Source organism: Lutra lutra, chromosome 1, assembly GCF_902655055.1.
Source record: "Lutra lutra chromosome 1, mLutLut1.2, whole genome shotgun sequence".
Taxonomy (NCBI): Eukaryota; Metazoa; Chordata; class Mammalia; order Carnivora; family Mustelidae; genus Lutra; species Lutra lutra.
Genome location: NC_062278.1, coordinates 202,885,871 through 202,905,805, shown reverse-complemented (window position 1 = coordinate 202,905,805; position 19,935 = coordinate 202,885,871). Strand labels below are relative to the sequence as shown.

Sequence of the window (19,935 nt, the reverse complement as noted above, 5' to 3'; positions counted from 1 at the left end):
AGCCTCACATCAGGCTCCTGTTCATTGGGGAGTCTGCTGCTCCCTTTCACTCTCCATCTTTCTCAAAAGTAAAATCTTTAAAAATTATAAAAGCTTTGATTTGTCAAAATGCTACTGGCACAGAACTTTTCAGGATTGTGTCTAGTGGATAGGTTGACTAGATACAGAGAAGTCTTCACTAAGATTGTGTGAATGTTTGCAGGGCTGTGAAGAACAAACCATCCCCTCTCTGCTCAGCTTCTGTTTGTCTGGATTTGTAGGCATCCAGCTCCATGGCTCAGTGATAGAACTCCTAGGAGAAGGGAGGGGCATCAGAGGGCTTGGGCTTTGGGAAGAGACTGATGAGAGGGGTGTGGGGTAGTTGTAGTGGAAATTGGAGGGACAGGACACCAGCCACAGTTTGGCTTCTCTCTGAGCCTCTTCTTAACCAGCTAGCAGATAAACCCAACCTGCTCTTAGGCTGATCTGGACTTAGGGCTGGCTTGGGCCTCAGGAAACCCAGGGAAAGTAGGCCAGACATGTTCCTGCCTTGTAGACCCTTACCTCTCTTATCTCTACTTTAAGAATTGAGAGCTGGGTGGAAAGAGATACAGGGCTCACAAGTTGAATGGTAACATATTTAGCCAAAATTGCTTTTGCTCTTGCTTCATCCTCAGTATTCAGAGATCCTGGGACCTTACTTTCTTCTTCTTCTTCTTCTTCTTTTTTTTAATCACCCTCACATTATACTGATGGTTTAAAATGTTCATGTGGCTCACACACACATGTGTGTCAATTGAGAGAGAGGAAGAGAATTTTTCAGAGCCCAGGTCCCTCTGGGCAGTAGTGGCTGTGTCACCTAGCCTTCTCACAGCCAAAGCACACCCCTGCTTTAGCTCCTATCTTCCTTGTCTGTCACCCTCCCACCCCCCTTTTTTCCAGCTGACTCCATGGAGAATGAAGTGAGTCTTTAATTTACTTCCCTCAGCAGTGGCCCTCTGGAGTTTTATTCCTACTTATCAAAATGCCTGGGACTGACCCTGCAGGGATATGCTGCTCAGTGACCTCTGGGATAGACCCAAGTCGGGGAGCTTTGGGGGCAAACACAGGGAACCTCAGCCCTTGGCCATATTCTCTGTGAATAGCAGAGATTCAGTAATAAAAGTAAAAATTTGACTTTGCAAATGTAATATTAATTTCAGTCACTGAGAAAGTTTGGCCTTGATGGTTAATTACATTTGTAAAATAACCTGTGTATATCATTAGTAGATTAAGCTTGTACTTTTTATTTGAATACAGCATTAAATTAAGTATTTTATGTTTATGTAATGTGGTCCTGTTTGTTACATTCTTTCTAAATACTGAATACTAATAACTATAACTAATACTAATAACTAATACTAATAACTAATAACTAACTGAAATACTAAATACTTTCTAAATACTAAATACTAAATACATACTTTCTAAATACATACTTTCTAAATACTTTCTAGATACCTAAAAATAGGGACTCTTAAGACAATAGATCTCCAGCTTTTTGGTCTTAAATCCTTTTATACTTTAAAAATTATTGAAGATCCCCAAAAGCTTTTGTTTATGTGGCTTATAATGATCAATAGTAACTGTATTAGAAATGTAAAGATATCAATTTTTTTTAAATATAATAAACTCATAATGTATTAACATAATTTTTAGTGAAAAATGACTATATATTTCCAAAATGAAAAAATTAGAAGAATAGAATTATTTTACACATTTGAAAATTTGGAAATGTCTGATTGAATAGAGACAGATTCTCAAATCTGCTTCTGCATGTTGTGACTTATTGTTTTGTTGACTTACTGTGTTGTTAAAGTAGATGAAGAATGTAATTGGAAAAGGGAGGAGTGTTTTAGCAGCCTTTTCAGATAATTATGTGGGTATTCTTTGATACTGTAACCGAAACTCTGACAAGTGGTAGTTTCTTCAAGGTTAATTGTAATATGGAATTTGAAACTTTATCAAGGAACTTTTTGTATTCTGTTATATTAAAATCCATTAGTCTATCTTGCACTTTGAATGACGCTTTAACCCATACATGATTTTGACTTTGTGGCTCCTTTGACCCTTCTTGAGGATCCCAGGGGTCGCTGGACCACTCTTTGGGAACTGCTGTCATAGAATCTGGAAGGGATCTTCGAGATGAATTCTGGTCTGTCTCTCTCTTGGCCTCATCTAAGAGGGGTAAGGGAAGCTAAAGGAGAACTGATTTGACCAAGGTCATGCAGCCAGTTTCCCATAGAGCGTGGCTAGAATATAGGTTTCTTGATGGATTCTGTAAACATGGCTCCAGTGCCTCTGTTGTGCTTGGTGCTGAGTCCTTGAACCGAGCTCCACTGCATTGCCTTTTAGAGAGAGTTGTCTCTTGTGGCCCTGCTCCTTGGAGTCCTGAATGTTTTGTTCACCTTCTCTTCCTTATTTTGTCTTAATTAAGCTCCATATTGTGAAAAGTCTCCTTAGATTTCTGAATAAGATATCTTGAGCTGTGTCATTTTCTAGCTCTGTGGCTGCTTTGTGTATGTTAAATGTGTTTTTAAGTAACCAAAGGATAATCAAAAGGCATTTGGGCTACGTGTATGCATCAGGTTTTTGTCTTGCCTAGGAAAGGTGTTTTGAAATAACTTCAGAGATCCATAGTGGATCTCTCAGCAGGCTGGAAGAATCCAAAGTACCCTTTGAGTGCTGGAAGTGGACTGAACTCTTGTTTTGTTCTTTAGTCTTTGAATTATATAAATTGCTTGACTAGTGCCGTTCTTTGAAGAAGTGTTGCCTAAAGTTTTTAGACTGAACATTTTCATGCTCTTAAAGCTCCTCCCCCTCTAAATTAGCATAAATGCATGGTTTTGTTTATACTCTTTTTTTTTTTTTTAAAGATTTTATTTATTTATTTGACAGAGAGATCACAAGCAGGCAGAGAGGCAGGCAGAGAGAGGGGAGGAAGCAGGCTCCCTGCTGAGCAGAGAGCCCGATGCGGGGCTCGATGCCAGGACTCTGAGATCATGACCTGAGCCGAAGGCAGCGGCTTAACCCACTGAGCTACCCAGGCGCCCCTCTTTTTTTTTTTTTAAAGATTTTATTTACTTGACAGAGATCACAAGTAGGCAGAGAGGCAGGCAGAGAGAGAGATTGGGGGGCAGAGCAGGCTCCCCGCTGAGCAAAGAACCCAGTGTGGGGCTTGATCCCAGGACCCTCGGATCATGACCTGAGCCAAAGGCAGAGGCTTATAACCCACTGAGCCACCCAGGCGCCCCATTTTGTTTATACTCTTAATGGAAAAGGAGGTGTGCATGGCACTCGCTGTGGAATTGCTTTGAGATAATTTTTTTTTTTTAAGATTTTATTTATTTATTTGACAGAGAGAGATCACAAGTAGGCAGAGAGGCAGGCAGAGAGAGAGGAGGAAGCAGGCTCCCTGCTGAGCAGAGAGCCCGACGCAGGGCTCGATCCCAGGACCCTGAGACCATGACCTGAGCCGAAGGCAGCGGCTTAACCCACTGAGCCACCCAGGCGCCCCTGCTTTGAGATAATTTGGGGGAAATTTAATACAACTCAAGGTCACCAAAATTAATGAGGACATGTCAGTCTGGAATTATTTTGTTAATATCAATCATAGCATCAGGATGCTGCCAAGGGCCAGTAAGACGTCTCTGAAAGTGCGTGGGCTGCTGTGCCGTGGTGAGGAAGGGTGTGCCACAGTTTTATGACTTCAGTGTGGACTCTCCAAGCATTGTCTGCTTTGTGAACAAAGGCTTTGCTAGTACCTGTGTGTCTTTGTGTTTTTCTGTTCTGTGTATTCTGCTCCCCAGGGGTGTGTCTTAGGGCTGTGCCCGCATGATTAATTCACTGATTCTTGGCCAGGCACTGCTCTATAGACAGGTGTCGATGTTTTTGAACTTAGCAGGACAGAGGAAACTTTTCCTTCACTCTCAAGATTGCTGTAAAGGACTGGAGTGGGATTGGCTGTGGGTTTCTTCATAATTATAGCCTCCATTAGGAAACCCAATATATTAAACTGTAGACATTAACATATTACTTAGGGATTGAGTATTTACTTTTCAGAGTGGTTCTTTTTAGAGCTTCTTTAAATAGCTAGTTCTCCAGTTTCATTAAAATAGAATTTGATTCCCAGAATTTGCTTTGTAGGAATACCCGTCCTCATAAGGCACAGCACACCCATAATCTCTTCTACAGCTCCTCTTCCCTGGAGATTGAGACAGTTTCACATGGGTTGGGGAGCAAATAAGGGAGATGCATTTTTTTCCTTAACAACTTTTTTCCCCTTGTCTGCCTTACAGTTCTGAGAGCTAATTCTCAAGTCAGGGCTACCTTCCCTGTGTTTGAAAGGCTGTGCCCACTTGGATGTGTTTGTATGTGTGGGTGGAGCCCCATACAGACAAAATGTAATTGACTGCACTGCTGCCTGCTAAGATCAGCTTTTCCCCTGCAGGTTTCCTTTTGTTGCTTTTTTGAAGGAGATCAGTAACAGCAAAACCTACCCTTTACTTAGTTGGTGTGATTCTGAAGAGTAGAGAAAAGAATTCATTGTGTCATCCCTGTAATGAAATTTAGTGGCTCATGAAGGGTAGGGAAAGAGAATAACTAAATTTGGTGGGACTTAAATCTGTCACTTTTCGGTTTATTCTCTGTTTGGGGCATCTGATCACCTGGGTACTATTTTAAATTATTTTTAAAGTGTTTTTTGAGTAGGGGCCTCGACCAATGTCTCATATTCTAATAATATGTGTGGTTGTTGATGTTTAATTGATGTTTGCTTCTATCTATCAGGAGCTTGGGGCTGAGGTTGTTTTGAAGATGTTCATTAACTGAGGGTTTACAGGAGGCTTCTTGTTACTGTTTACCTCTAAGTGATTGTCATTCTTCCACTACCACACAATTTCTTCTCTAAAATGCCAGGCATTCAGATTACCTAGAGGTACTCGCTAATTAAAAATTGTCCTCTAAAAGCTGTCCCATAATCAGCCAAACACACTGTAAGCAAAACACTTATCTGAGGCGGTCTAGGATGAACCAGAGGGATTATGCTGATTACAGATATTGACTTCCACATAGAGTAGCTGCTGTTGAATTACCATCATACTCATATTCAGAATAAATTTCACTTCCAAAGCTGATGACATCTAATTGATTTATTGCTTCCTTTCTAAAACCTAATGAACCTAAAGGCATAGGATTGTTACTCCCTCAGAAATTTGGAATCGGCTTTGTCACTCAGTGAATGATAGTTCAGCATTAGTTATATTAATTTGTATTTGTGGAACACCTTTCTTCGCTGTGCCTTAACACCCTCTGTAGGTGTTTTAGAAGTGCATTACTAATGCAAAAATTTAAATTTTATTACTAAATCATTTTACAACTGTTTTTTGCTTTCATTGCCTTGAGAGACTAAGTACATGACCCATGGGGACACACACTCATAATTCCTATGGTTGTTAAATAGACAGTCTTAAATTCTAGTTTTCCAGAACTAAAGGATTCAGTTACCTCATTTTGTTTCTGTTTCTTTTTAGGAGAACATAAAAGTTCTACTTCAAATTGTGTCTGGACCTTAATAAGAGATTTCAGTTCTGGAATAGTTTTTGTGTTGAATAATTAGAGACTTGTGTTTTGGTTTTTATTTTGGGAGATGGGAGGAATTTTAGGATAACCTGATTGTGGATGTGGTTGTCTGTAGCAGTTTGTCTTAGAAAAGATTATTTATTTTGTGCTCCTTCCCCACATTTTATTATGAAAAATTTGAAATATATAGAAAAATTGAAAGAATTGGTCAGTGAATCTTTATGTTAACATTTTGCTAATGCTTGCTTTATCACAAAGCAGTCTGTCTAGCTTTCTCTTTATTTTTTTTCCCCGTCAAGAAGAAATGACCTTTATAGCTAATAGTAAAGTAGAACAGGCAAGAGAGAAAGAGACAGACAGACAGACAAGCGCAGTACCTGGCGTATATTAGACATAATAGAGCAAGTTGACAAATGAGGGAGTGAACATGAATGAATGAATGATCTGAATAGGACATGCTTCCAGGCCCATATACAGTTCCCACCTAATTCCCTGCCCTTGGGGATTTACTGTCTGGTCTGGAAGTGAGAAACCACAGAAGGCAAAGCACTTTGCCAGGTAGCTCATATGAAGGCTTCAGTGAAGGTCAGCATGGTCAAGCATGGCTGCTACTGGAGTTCAGAAGAGGAATTATGACCCCAGAACACTGGGGCAGTTGACCGAGACTTCTTGGAAGAAATGGAGCTGAAATTGGGCTAAGAGGTAAGGCAGAGCCTGAGAACAGAGAAGGACACAGGAACATTCTGAGTCATGGGGAGTGTGAGGCTCCCCACATACTGGGGAGGAGTGGCAGTGTGGTGCCTGCTGGAAGCCTTGCATTCAGGTGATTGGAAAGTATACTGTCTTCCAGATGGTGCTCGGAGGCAGCTCCAGGCAGGACCCACTCCCTCTTCCCTGGGCTCTCCTAGTTACTCTCATTCCAGGGCTCTGCCCATGCTGCTCACTATGCCTGGAACACTTTCCCTCCGGATGTCTGTGTGGCTCCCTCTGCCCTCTGGCCTCTGCTCAGTGAGAACTCCCCCAGTCTCCTTCTGGCTGTGCCAACTCCCCAGCATGATTTGTTGTGTTTCCTGCTCTGTTCCCAAAGCCTAGTGGTAGGGTCTGTGACTATATAACCTTAATGTGTATATGTATGCATATATAGAGATACAAAGAAAATTGAAGGAATGAACAGGTGGGAGTTCTGACGCATAGAGTGTGTTTGTGTGGTCACTTTAAGACGTTTTCTTGTCCAAGCAGAGAAGCTTCAGCTGGGCAGAGAGTCACCAAAACGTATATCAGGGTCAGTGCACTTGTGAGGAAGGTTGAAATTTGGGTATGGTTAGTTTGCCCCTTCAGGGCATTCATCCTTGGCATTTTCTCTTTGAAAGATTCGTGTTCCTAATTGAAGTGCTTGGTGATCCTGATGCCTTTTGTCCTCTTTCCAGGACCCCTGCAGTGGATCATGAGTTGGTAATGCCCACTGAGGACCTCTGGGAGCCATGTCAGACGAATCCGCCTCAGGGAGCGATCCAGACCTGGACCCGGACGTGGAGCTGGAGGATGCGGAAGAGGAGGAGGAGGAGGAGGAAGTGGCAGTGGAGGAGCACGGCAGGGATGACACGGAAGACCTACTGGATGGTGAGTGGCTCTAGCGAGTGACATAGGTTGCCTTATTTTTTCTTCTCTCGGGTTTTTTGCTGGGAGAGCATGGTGTTTCCAGTTGCATTTCTTTTTTTTTTTTTTTTTTTAAGATTTTTTTATTCATTTATTTGACACAGAGAGATCACAAGCAGGCAGAGAGGCAGGCAGAGAGAGAGGAGGAAGCAGGCTCCCTGCTGAGCAGAGAGCCCGACGCGGGGCTCGATCCCAGGACCCTGAGATCATGACCCGAGCCGAAGGCAGCGGCTTAACCCACTGAGCCACCCAGGCGCCCCTCCAGTTGCATTTCTTAGGTCATCTGTTGTGAGAAGGTAGAGACTGGGAACACAGCAACAATGAACTCATATGCTATTTCTCAAGAAATGGCTTGTTGTCCCTCTGTGTAGACCTCACTCTAGTGCTGGATGAACCTTAGCATTTAACTCGTCTTTGACAGATGTGCAGATTCAGATTTGCAAATTTGAGAATAGAGAATTCTTGCCCACGTCGTGGAGGAGTCAATGGCAGAGTCCTTGTGGAGAGACTTTGTGGTCTGGGGTCATGAATTCATCAGGTGACCACAGGTAGGCATGAGGGTAGCTGTGAGTTTCCTGAAACTATATTTATGGTTCTGCTTGTATGGACATGAGGGAATTATGTGGGGAGAGATTTTCAGATGATAGGCTCACAACTCCAGAATGCTTATTGCATCTCCTGTGGTGCTGCTCTGCCTCCTAGCCACTTCCAGTGACTGTAAATTGTTCCTGATGAGAGAGAACTGCACCTCTAAAGCTGGTAGGCACCCGCCTGGATTCCTCTTTGGCTCACCCCTTCCTTTGCCCACAGCTTAACTGCAGTGGCATTGACTTCTTCTTTTCATCTTCAGTCTAATGTTAGGTCATCCGGGCAGCCACAGGGCTTCTCATTTAATTCCAGGCTTTCATAGCATAGGATTTAGTTGTTTGTAAGATTCCTATTGACTGAGTAATAAAGTTTTTCTCTGTTTATAACAAACCACCTTGGTAGGATGCAACATTATACTAGGTTATCTCTGCTTGCATCTGAAGGAGCCTAGGAAAATGTGCTACTGCTTTTCTCCAGATTCAAGAAGGATGAACATGGATCCTCTTTCTTTGCTAAAGTACTATCTTCAGTTTTCATTCATCCTACCAGATGTTATATGGTTCAGGGATCAGTTTTCCCTCATTTATACTATCTAGGAGTCTCTGCCTCATTTCTACTTCCCCCATCTTTGGCAGGGAAATTATCATTTTATTTTATTTTATTTTATTTTTTTTTCTTGATATTGTTTGCTGTCCACTGCTTGTTTATTCAGTTGGAGTCTCCCCAACTGGTTCTGCAGTTCCTTTCTATAAAGTAGAATAAGTAGAAGTAATGGAAGATAGTGCTGGAAAGGTATACCACCAGACTGCCTTGCTTGGCTCTCATGGTTCTTAAGATGGCATTAGAGTCCCCAGGTATCTGCATCAGTTTTTGCTTTTTTTTTTTTTTTTTAAAGATTTTTTTAATTTATTTATTTGACAGAGAGAAATCACAAGTAGGCAGAGAGGCAGAGAGAGAGGAGGAAGCAGGCTCCCCGCCGAGCAGAAAGCCCGATGCGGGGCTCGAACCCAGGACCTGGGATCATGACCTGAGCCGAAGGCAGTGGCTTAACCCACTGAGCCACCCAGGCGCCCCTCAGTTTTTGCTTTTTATCATTTGGGTTCTCAGAATTATATTTTCACATACCCCCTAGAACTCTTGTCAGGTTTAGATCGGATTTAGGATGCTGCTGGTAGGTATGATGGATATATACACATTGTCTTCCCTCTTAGCTTTTTGGAATTCTGCCTTCCTTGTTAGGTTCTTAATTATTAAAAGAAAAGCATTTGCTTCTCTGGACTTTACTATTATTTATTTAAAAGTGGTGAGTGGGGTACCTGGGTGGCTCAGTGGGTTAAGCCTCTGCCTTCGGCTCAGGTCATGATCTCAGGGTTCTGGGATCGAGTCCCGCATCGGGCTCTCTGCTCAGCAGTGAGCCTGCTTCCCCTCTCTCTCTTCCTGTCTCTCTGCCTACTTGTGATCTCTCTCTCTCTCTCTGTCAAAAAATAAATAAAATCTTTAAGAAGAAAAAAAAGTGGTGAGAATTGTGATTTGTCTCAGAATAGTGTAGCTATGCAACTGGAGTGCTTTTTTTTGTTTTTGTCTTTTTAGATTTTGTTTATTTATTTGAGAGAGAGAGATAGCAAGAGAAAGCATGAGTAGGGTGGTGGGGAGAGGGACAAGCCGGCTCCCCACTGAGCAGGGAGGCCAGAATGGGGTTTGATCCCAGGACCCTGGGATCATGTCCTGAGCCAAAGGCAGACACTTAACCACCCAGATGCCCCTGTAACGGAGTTTTAAAAAAAGATTATTTATACCATTCTCAGATGAAATAATTTTTAAAAATTTGAAATGAGTTATTTTTATTACTTAAGAAGTTCAGAGTGTTAGAAAAAAATTTTCTGTAGGTGCTCTCTTCTTCTCTTGCTCTGCTAGGGTACGTTACTTCTTGGATTTTGATCAAGGATCCTTTTGATGTTTCACAGTAGTGTTAGAGCTCTACTCACCCAAGCACTCCCAAATGGAAGTGATGCTTCTGTTACTTGTGGCAACTCTGCCGCTGTATTAGAGCTGATAGTTTTCCTGGTTCTCTTATTTTGCACACTCTGCAATTTTGCTGAACCATCTGAGACCTGCCTGTTTCTTCAGTCTTGCCCTTCCTGCCTCGGCTTGCTGGTCATCCCACAGTCTTAATGGGTAGAGCAGCCAGCTATTCTAAAATTAGGAATAGCTATGAATAGTCTTAGCTCATATGGTGTGATGTAGCCTTTTATTGTCTTAGAGCAGTGGTTCTCAATGTAGGATGATTTTGCCTCCCAGGGGACAATTTACAGTGTCTGAAAACACTGTCATGACTTCCATAAGGTGAGGGAAGAATGCTGCTGGCATCTTGTGGGCAGAGACTCTGGATGCTGCTAAACATCCTACATTGCATAGGACAACTCTGTCCTACACACAGTTATTGTCCCCAAGTATCAGTAGTGCTAAGGTTGAGAAACCCTTTCAGAAAGGAAACTGTTACTTCAGCTCTTTTTATTTGAAGTTTCATCTCTACTGGATGACAATAACTCACTTTTGTAGTTATTCCTTATCATTTACACAAACATCTGAATTACATACTCACCTTTTCAAAGAAATTTCTTTGGTGATTCCCTCTATTTGTGTTTGTTTTCTTTATAATTTCTGCTTTATAATATTCTTCCTCCTACTTCTTTTGGGTTTGTTTAGCAATACTGCCTAACTTCTTTTTCTTTTCTTTTTTTTTTTAAAGATTTTATTTATTTATTTGACAGACAGAGATCACAAGCAGGCAGAGAGGCAGGCAGAGAGAGAGAGGAGGAAGCAGGCTCCCTGCTGAGCAGAGAGCCCGATGCGGGGCTCGATCCCAGGACCCTGAGATCATGACCGGAGCCGAAGGCAGCGGCTTAACCCACTGAGCCACCCAGGCGCCCTCTTTTCTTTTTTTTAAAAGATTTTATTTATTTACTTGACAACGATCACAAGTAGGCAGAGAGGCAGGCAGAGAGAGAGGGGGAAAGCAGGCTCCCTGCTGAGCAGAGAGCTTGATGTGGGGCTTCATTGCAGGACCCTGAGATCATGACCTGAGCCAAAGGCAAAGGCTTATTAACCCACTGAGGCACCCAGTCGCCCATTACTTCCAAATGTCTTAAGAATGTGCTTACCAGGGGGCGCCTGGGTCGCTCATTGGGTTAAAGCCTCTGCCTTTGGCTCGGGTCGTGATCCCAGGGTCCTGGGATCGAGCCCTGAGTCGGGCTCTCTGCTCAGCAGGGAGCCTGCTTCCTCCTCTCTCTCTGACTGCCTCTCCACTACTTGTGATCTCTGTCTGTCAAATAAATAAATAAAATATTGGGGGAAAAAAAAAAAAGAATGTGCTTACCAGGGCGCCTGGGTGGTGCTAATAGACAACTAACTCTTGGTTTAGGGTCATAATATGGAACTCCACATCAGGCTCTGTGCTCAGCAGGGAGTCTGCTTGAGATTCTCTCTGCCTTTCCCTCTGCTCCTCTCAGTCATGCTCTCCCTCTCTTTCTCTCTGTCTCAGATAAATAAATAAATCTTTTTAAAAAAGAATGTGCTTACATTTGTTTCCCAATAAAAACAGTTAAAACTATTAATTTCCCTCTAAGTACTGCTTTAGTTCATCCCCTCACAAGCATTTTGACACAGTTTATCTTACTTATCTTGATAATCCTAGGTGTTAGGTAGGGCAGATACACTTTAGAGATAAGGAAATTGAGACTTAGAAAGGCAAGTGACCCACTCAGTATGACTTTGCAAGAAAGTGGCAAAGCTGGGCCTTTAGTTTCCAAAGTGGTACTCCTTTTTCAATCCCATGCTGTTTGTGAGACCATAGATTCATATCATTCCCTTGCCTATAATGGGTTGCTTTCTCTCTCTCTCTCTTTTTTTTGTTTGTTTGTTTGTGCTGTGAAGGAAGAAATTGATTAATACTATTGACCAGAGATGAGAAGTAATAGCATGAGTAAAGGCATAGTAGAAAGGCAGGTATGACATACGCTAGAGAATGATGACCTATCTTACTTGCTATGGAACTGGACACATTAGGGGAATGACCAGAGTGAGACTGGAATGATAGCCTGGAATCAGTTTAGGGGGTAGTTTAGAATTTGTTTTAAAGGCAGCATGGGAATTGATGGAAGTTTTTACCAAGGAGCATTCATTAAACCTTTGATTTTTAAGAATGTTATTTAGCAGTGTACAGAAGAGATGGCCTGTAGATAGTGAAGAGCAATTAGGTCTGTGGTAAAACTTTATGGGAAGGATTAATGAGATTTTTGAACTGTTGGGATCAGTTGACCTGCATAGGAGAAGTAAATGGTCAGATTTGTTACAGTAAAATTTATAGGACTTGGTGACTTATTGCATATGTGGGGCAGGTTGAAGACAGAATAGGTAAAGTCTGGGAGGATGATGAAATCTTTACAAAGGCGGAAGAATGGGGTAGATAGGAAGTGGATGGGGGAGTTAGAGGTATTTTTAGCTTTGCTGCATTATATGGGGCATTGTCTCCCCCTTGATACTGACCTTTGAATGTTGACTTGTGGGAGAGTAGTCTGACAGCACAGAGGCTTTGGCTCTTGGGGAGCCCCATGATTTGGTCTTTAAAAAGGTGGGGAGAAGACAGTGCTTTCCAATTTCTAACATATTGTGGGGCTTTTGGTGTGTTATAAGACATTTTGGATTTCTTTTTTAAAGATTTTATTTATTTGACAGAAGAAAGCGAGAGAGCACAAGCAGAGGAAGCAGCAGAGGGAGAGGGCCAAGCAGGGTCTCCGCTGAGTAGGGAGCCCTATGAGGGGCTCGATCTCTGGACCCTGGGATTGTAACCTGAGCTGAAGGCAGATGCTTAACCATCTGAGCCACCTATGCGCCCCTGGATTGTTTTTTCATTTCCCTGTTTTTCTTTTCTCCTAATGCATGTGTTGGATTTTCTCTATTCTCTTGGAATGGTGGGAGAAGTTAGGTGTTAGCACCTTTGGGGCCTATCATTGTCAGAGGCAGAAGTTCAAAACCTGGTGCCTGTGGTGTCAGGGTGGCTCAGTCGGTTAAGCATCTGCCTTTTATTTTATTTATTTATTTTTTTAAAAGATTTTATTTATTTATTTGACAGAGAGATCACAAGCAGGCAGAGAGGCAGGCAGAGAGAGAGGAAGGGAAGCAGGCTCCCTACTGAGCAGAGAGCCCGATGCGGGGCTCGATCCCAGGACCCTGAGATCATGACCTGAGCTGAAGGCAGCGGCTTAACCCACTGAGCCACCCAGGCGCCCGCATCTGCCTTTTAGATCAAGTCATGATCCCGGAGTCCTGGGGTTGAACCCCGCATTTGGGGGGGGGGGGTCCCTGCTCAGCGGGGAGTCTGCTTCTACCTCTCCCTCTGCCCCATGTCCCCTGTCCTTGTGCTCGCTCTCTCTCGCTCTCTCTCTTGTAAATAAATAAAATCTTTAAAAACAAAACAAAAAACCTGGTGCCCCTGGAATTGGCTTTCCTTATGCAAAAGTGGTTTTTCTGGCCCAGTATTTTCTTCTAGCTCAGCTTCAGGTCCAATATCTTGCCCCAGATAAGGTATTTTGAAATATTTAGATGAAGAGAACTCTACAGTAATCTAGCTTTTACAAAAAAAAGTTTGTTTCCAGTTGCCATTTAATGTGTTTCAATGAATGTGAAAGTGTGGCATGGCTGGTTCATGTCAGAGTCCTGTGTGTACTTGGCTTTGTAAAGAGATTTTCCTTTGCCTGGGTGTTTTGTTTGCACTTTTGTTTTTCTCATTATTACTGTGCTCTAATCCTACAGTGGATTCTTCCTTTCATAGCTTTAGCAACCATAAGTGATAAAGTTTAGATCAAGAGATATTTCCAAGGGTTTTCCTGTCTATATACATGGCAAAAATCTTAACATCTGTTTCCCCAAGGTAGCTTCTTATACCCCTGCAGCAGGGAGACAAGAGAGAGAAGTAGCAAGAAACCTGGGCCTAAATATGCCCTTATAGGTTGCACGGGCAGAGGACATGCTTAAAATTAAAAAAAATTTTTTTAAACAAGAACATCATGTGTTTCTTACTAACATTCATCTGGATTAATGGATCTAATTCCTGATTTCGCTCATTCTGCAGGTGTATGATGAATCTTAGTTAATAATATGATTCCCCTTCCACTACCACTTGTACTTGTTGTAGGCTACCTTTATTCTTGTGAAATATCTGCAAGGAAAATCCAGATGCCCCATTCTTTCCTACGGTATGGTATTTTTACTTCATTACTTGTGCGGGTTTTTTTGGTCTTGGCCTGGTTCTCCATCAGGGTTCTGGGGCCACCATCACTCTTTTCTTCTGAGAGCATTCTACTCATCCAAGCTGTTTGGCCCATGTTATGAATAGCCTTGTTAAGCTAAGACAAGAGTAGGGTTTTTCTAAAGGAATTTTACTGGAGAAAAGACCAAGCCCTACCCAGAAACTGCAGACTTAAAGAACTTACTGGTTATTCTAAGAATGATTGCTTGCCAGAGGGTTTTATTTCCAAACTTGCTTCCCCAGGTTGCAGTAGGCATATTGGGAGTTTATGGAGCTTCAGGATGAACATGACAAACCTTGTTAGAGTGCCAGTTTTATCAGGAGATTGGGGGAGTGGTGTTGGGGGTTGAGACTTTCATACTTTAACTGGTAAGGAATTAAAAATATTTTTGTAATGAAAATTAGGCATAGAAACCACAATTCATATGCATTTTTAAGGTAAAATGGGATTTTTTTTTAAAAGATTTTATTTATTTATTTGACAGAAATCACAAGTAAGCAGAGAGGCAGGCAGAGAGAGGAGGAAGCAGGCTCCCTGCTGAGCAGAAAGCCCGATGTGGGGCTCGAACCCAGGACCTGGGATCATGACCTGAGCCGAAGGCAGCGGCTTAACCCACTGAGCCACCCAGGCGCCCTGGGATTTTTTTTTTTTTCCAAATAAATTTTAGAGTATGAGTGTTTTTGTTTTTTAAAAATTTTATTAATTTATTTGACACAGAGAGAGAGCAAGAGCACAGGCAGGGGGGAGTGGCCGGCAGAGGGAGAGGGAGAAATAGGCCCCTGTGGAGCAGGGAACCCAATTCGGGGCTCAATCATAGGACCCTGGGATCATGACCTGAGCTGAAGGCAGATGCTTAACCAACTGAGCCACACAGGTGCCCCAGTTTGAGTGCATTTTGAATGGTACCCTGAGAGTCCCAAAGGGATAAGAACATTTTCTGTGGGCATAGGACTCCTCAGTAGAAAAGTTTGAGAAGTCCTGGTTTAAGTTAGTCAAGATCTGGGCACAGACTGCCTTGATGGGTACATCTTTTTAGAAGGTGAAGGCTGCTTTTTTTATTTTATTTTTGTCTATTTTACATGACAAATCAGGATACTGAGATACTGGAATTGAAACTAGATATGTTCCTTCTGGAACCTGCTTCATGCTATCTTGTTGACAGAAAGCTAACCTCCTGGATGTCAACTTTGGCCTTAGGCTGACCTCCTTCACTTTAGACCACTGGTTAGGGAAAGCTGATCTCCTTCTCAACCTCTAGATCTCAGACTCTTCTGCAAGGAGTTTGCTTTTTGCTTTTTCTCTGACCCCATTCTATTTGTCCTCTTTGCTTACAATGCAAAGAATCGGGTAAAGTGTTCTAGGCAGAGGGCCAGGGCAAAGCCCTGGTGTGGAAACAAATTTGCTTGTTTAAGAATCAGGAACGTAGAGGCCATGGTGGCTGGAGCATAGAGAGTAAAGGCCAGAGTGGTCTGGGGTGAGATAGGAAGGGGCCTGAGCATGTAGGGGCAGTGGTGGCAGTTTGAAATATACCTGGAATCCTGGGTTTATTTGTTTGGGTTCTGGCTGTTGCACTTTCAGATTCTCACTGTGAGTTCTGGACATAATCAGTAAATAGTAGCAGTCTGCAGGAAAAGTTATGCTCTCTGAGCAGCTGCAAGTCAAAGAAGTGTGGGGAGCTTCTAGAAATTTGTACTAAGTCAGAATGGGTGGTTTTGTTTCATAAAGAATTGTACCTGGGAGGAGTGAGTTCAGCAGTCTAATGGGAATCCTACCCAATGTTTTCTCTCTCGTATGGAAGCCCCCATGGGCCTTCACAAGGCAGCATAAGTTATGGAGTTATAGTTTTCACCATTTATTATGGCATCTCTGTCACATAAGACATCCTTACTTTGAGCCTAGATTTATTTTCCAAGAATAGTTTTTTTTTTTTTAAAGATTTTATTTATTTGACAGACAGAGATCACAAGTAGGCAGAGAAGCAGGCAGAGAGAGAGGAGGAAGCAGGCTCCCCGCTGAGCAGAAAGCCCGATGCCGGGGCTCGATCCCAGGACCCTGGGATCATGACCTGAGCCGAAAGCAGAGGCTTTAACCCACTGAGCCACCCAGGCGCCCCTCCAAGAATAGTTTTATTTATTTTTTTTCTTTTTTTTTAAGATTTTATTTATTTATTTGTTAGAGAGAGAGAGGGAGCGAGCATGAGCACAGGCAGACAGAGTGGCAGGCAGAGGCAGAGGGAGAAGCAGGCTCCCCGCTGAGCAAGGAGCCCAACGTGGGACTCGATTCCAGGATGCCGGGATCATGACCTGAGCCGAAGGCAGCCGCTTAACCAACTGAGCCACCCAGGCGTCCCCAAGAATAGTTTTAAAGAAACTTTATGAAACCTGTGATTGCATAATGTCCTAGATCTAGATCCTTCTTTGGAGAGTGTGTTTGGAATTTGAATAATATTTCAAAATCTATAATGCCAAATGGCTTGTTGACTTTACTGTTTAATAACTTTGTGATTGTGAGTAACATGTGCTTATTAAATAAATTTTGGAAATACACAGTATTATAAAGGACACAAAAATCACATGTAATTCCATCAGCCAGTGATAACAAGATACTTTGTTGTAGTTTTCCCAGCCTTTTGCTATGCAAATGTGTATTTTTACAAAACTAGAATCCTATTGTGTATCCCTTTTTGCATGTGCCATTTAAAAGTCTTCATAATTATAGTGACTTTGTAATTCCATGGCATTTCACTTATTTTTACTTTTCTAAGCTTTTATTTATTTATTTTTTAAGATTTTTTTTTTTTAAATAAGTGTTAGCTCTTCTTCTTCTTTTTTTTTTTTAAATTTTATTTATTTATTTGACAGACAGAGATTACAAGTAGGCAGAGAGGTAGGCAGAGAGGAGGAAGCAGGCTCCCTGCCCAGCAGAGAGCCCAATGTGGGGCTTGATCCCAGGACCCTGGGATCATGACCTGAGCCGAAGGCAGAGGCTTTAACCCACTGAGCCACCCAGGCGCCCGTATTTTTTAAGATTTTATTTATTTATTTGACTGAGAGAGAGATCGCAAGTAGGCAGAGAGGCAGGCAGAGAGAGAAGGGAAAGCAGGCTCTCCGCTGAGCAGAGAACCCGATGCGGGGCTCGATCCCAGGACCCTGAGATCATGACCCGAGCTGAAGGCAGAGGCTTAACCCACTGAGCCACCCAGGTGCCTCCTAAGTTTTTATTTTTAAAAAATAAAAAATAGGGAAGCGTATAACACCAAGAGTGAACCCTAATGTAAATTATAGGTTTTGGGGGCGCCTGGGTGACTCAGGGGGTTAAAGCCTCTGTCTTCGGCTCAGGTCATGATCCCAGGGTCCTGGGATCGAGCCCCACATCAGGCTCTCTGCTCAGCGGGGAGCCTGCTTCCCCCTCTCTCTCTGCCTGCTTCTCTGCCTACTTGTGATCTCTGTCAAATAAATAAATAAAATCTTAAAAAAAAAAAATTATAGGTTTTGGGTAATAATGATGTGGCAATGTAGGCTCATCCACTGTGTGTAACAGATGGACCACTTTGCTGGGCGATATTGATAATGGGTGAGGCTATGCATGTATATGCATATGGTAAATCTCTGTACCTTCCTCTCAGTTTTTCTGTGAACCTAAAACTGTGGGAATATCCTATGCCTCCAGTCTTTTACCCAATGTTTTCAGTTTCCATTTATGATTTCTGCTTGTATCACTTACTAATATGGTAGCTGCAAAATGGTGATTTTTGTGATTCTATATTCCTTTTTACATTTATTTGTATTTTTTGGTAAAGATGAGCTCTTCCTCCCTACTTTATTTTTCTTCATCCTCTTCCTCCTCATTATTATTATTATTTATTTTTTAAAAATATCAATATGGTCTCAGATCCTTTTTTGAAAAATTCCGTGTGATAGAGGCTCCTGGGTGGCTGAGTCACCCATGGTTAACCATCTGACTTCCACTCAGTTCATGATCTCAGGGGTCCTGGAATTGAGTCCTGCATGGGACTCCATGCTCAGTGGGGGGACTCCCTCTCCCTCTGACTGTCCCCCTGCTCATGCTTCCTCTTTCAAATAAATAAATAAAATCTTGAAAAATTCAGTGTGATAGAATCCATTCCTCTTGTTCATTTTGATGCTCAAATCGTCCCAGAGTTGGCTAGTGGGAGCACCTTACAGCTAACTTCACTGTTCCTTTGGACACGTTTCCTATAGTTTGTGAGCACTTCCTTTTCTTTCTGGCACAGCAGTGTTCCAGACCTAGCTTGTATTTTCTCTGTTCGAACCTGGGAACTGGCTTTTTCTCCAAAGATTGTTGGTTTCTTTTAGAGGGAAATGGTACTTAGAAGCTAAGATCTGGGCTATAGATGTGCTCATTACTACTGGAATATCATTGATTATAGGCTCTTTTGGTCTGTAGAGCCAGGAAATACATTTATTTAAAAAACTGTGTTCATAAACAGTGCTCTAAACTTTAAAACTTCTCCTGTTTCCTATTTGTATCTTTCTTCCACAGTGAGAACTTGGTTTTCAGCATCAGTGTATTTATTAATTTGCTTAGTTTTACAGTAGGTTCAAATAATTTCAGATGTTTTCGCTACAAACAATAAATCTAAAGTTCAAGAGTTTTTTTGCAGTTTTTTTCTTTTAATATATCCCACTAAGCTATTTAGTCAGAGTATTATATAGTTGGATTTTTGTTTTTTTCCCCCAGCCTTATTAAGGTTTAATTGTATGCTATGTATATATCCCTAAAACTATCACTAAAATCAAGATAATGAGCATATGCCTTACCCCTGAAAGTTTCCTTATTCCCTTTTGAAGTCCTTCCCTCCTTTTCCTGCCCTCTAACCCTGTGCCTAGTGAACCTCTGATCTGCTTTCTGTCCTTATTGATTATATTTTGGTATAAATGAAACCACATAGGGTATTCTCTTTGGGGGCATCTGGCTTCTTGCACTCAGCATAATTAAGATTCATCCATGTTGTGTATACCAGTTGTTCATTTCTTTTCATTGCTTATGAGTAGTATTGGATAGTATAGATATATCCCAATTTGTTTATCCATTCTATGTGGGTTCTTTCTTCCTCTCTTCTTCCCACCTTCTTTCTTTCTTTCTCTCTCTCTCTCTTTGTTATTATAAAGGAAGCCACTATTGAACATTGATATACAAGCCTTTGTATGGATATGTGCTTTCATTTTACTTGGATAATGGATTTTGTCCTCTTTATTAGCTATCCAGGTCATGGGGAATTGGATAGAACTGAGTGAGAATAGAACATAGTGACATTTTGCTAGAGACTTCCGTTTAGATTAACCATTAATGTTCAGTGAATAAGATTATTTATCTGCCTATAGATCCAGGTGACTGTTTTGTAGCCCACAGACCACCATCTATTTACAAGACTCTCAGAGTAGACTGTTAAATGCATTAGTTGAAATGAAGTTGTTGTTGTTGTTGTTGTTGTTGTTTTAAGGTTTATTTATTTGAGAGAGATAGTAGAAGAGGGGCAGGGGGAGAACCAGGCTGTTTGATGAGCAGGGAGCCAGACATGGGGCTCAGTCCTAGGACCCTGGGATCATGACCTGAGCTAAAGGCAGACACTTAATTGATTGAGCCACCCAGGCACCCAGAATGAAGTTTTTGTGAGAAAGGTACCTAATAGAGTCTTTTAGGAGCCAAATTGTGTAAAAAGCTGTGTAGTCCAGTGAGTTTCAGTGCCTAAAAGAGTGGTGGATCCCAAAAAGAGAACAGAGGACATCAGGAGAGCAGTACTGTG

The 19,935-nt window shown here is 42.0% G+C and overlaps 1 protein-coding gene across 6 annotated transcripts in view; it reads left to right on the top strand.

Moving 5' to 3' along the window:
* RAD54L2 (RAD54 like 2) overlaps positions 1-19,935 on the top strand; it is a 116,428-nt gene that overhangs the window by 37,237 nt on the left and 59,256 nt on the right. For all 6 annotated transcript variants that reach the window (XM_047692897.1, XM_047692922.1, XM_047692930.1 and 3 more), the window contains one exon: positions 7,026-7,218. In XM_047692897.1, coding sequence (XP_047548853.1) covers positions 7,080-7,218 — 139 coding nt within the window. In that variant the 5' untranslated portion in view covers positions 7,026-7,079. The remainder of the gene's footprint in view (positions 1-7,025; positions 7,219-19,935) is intronic.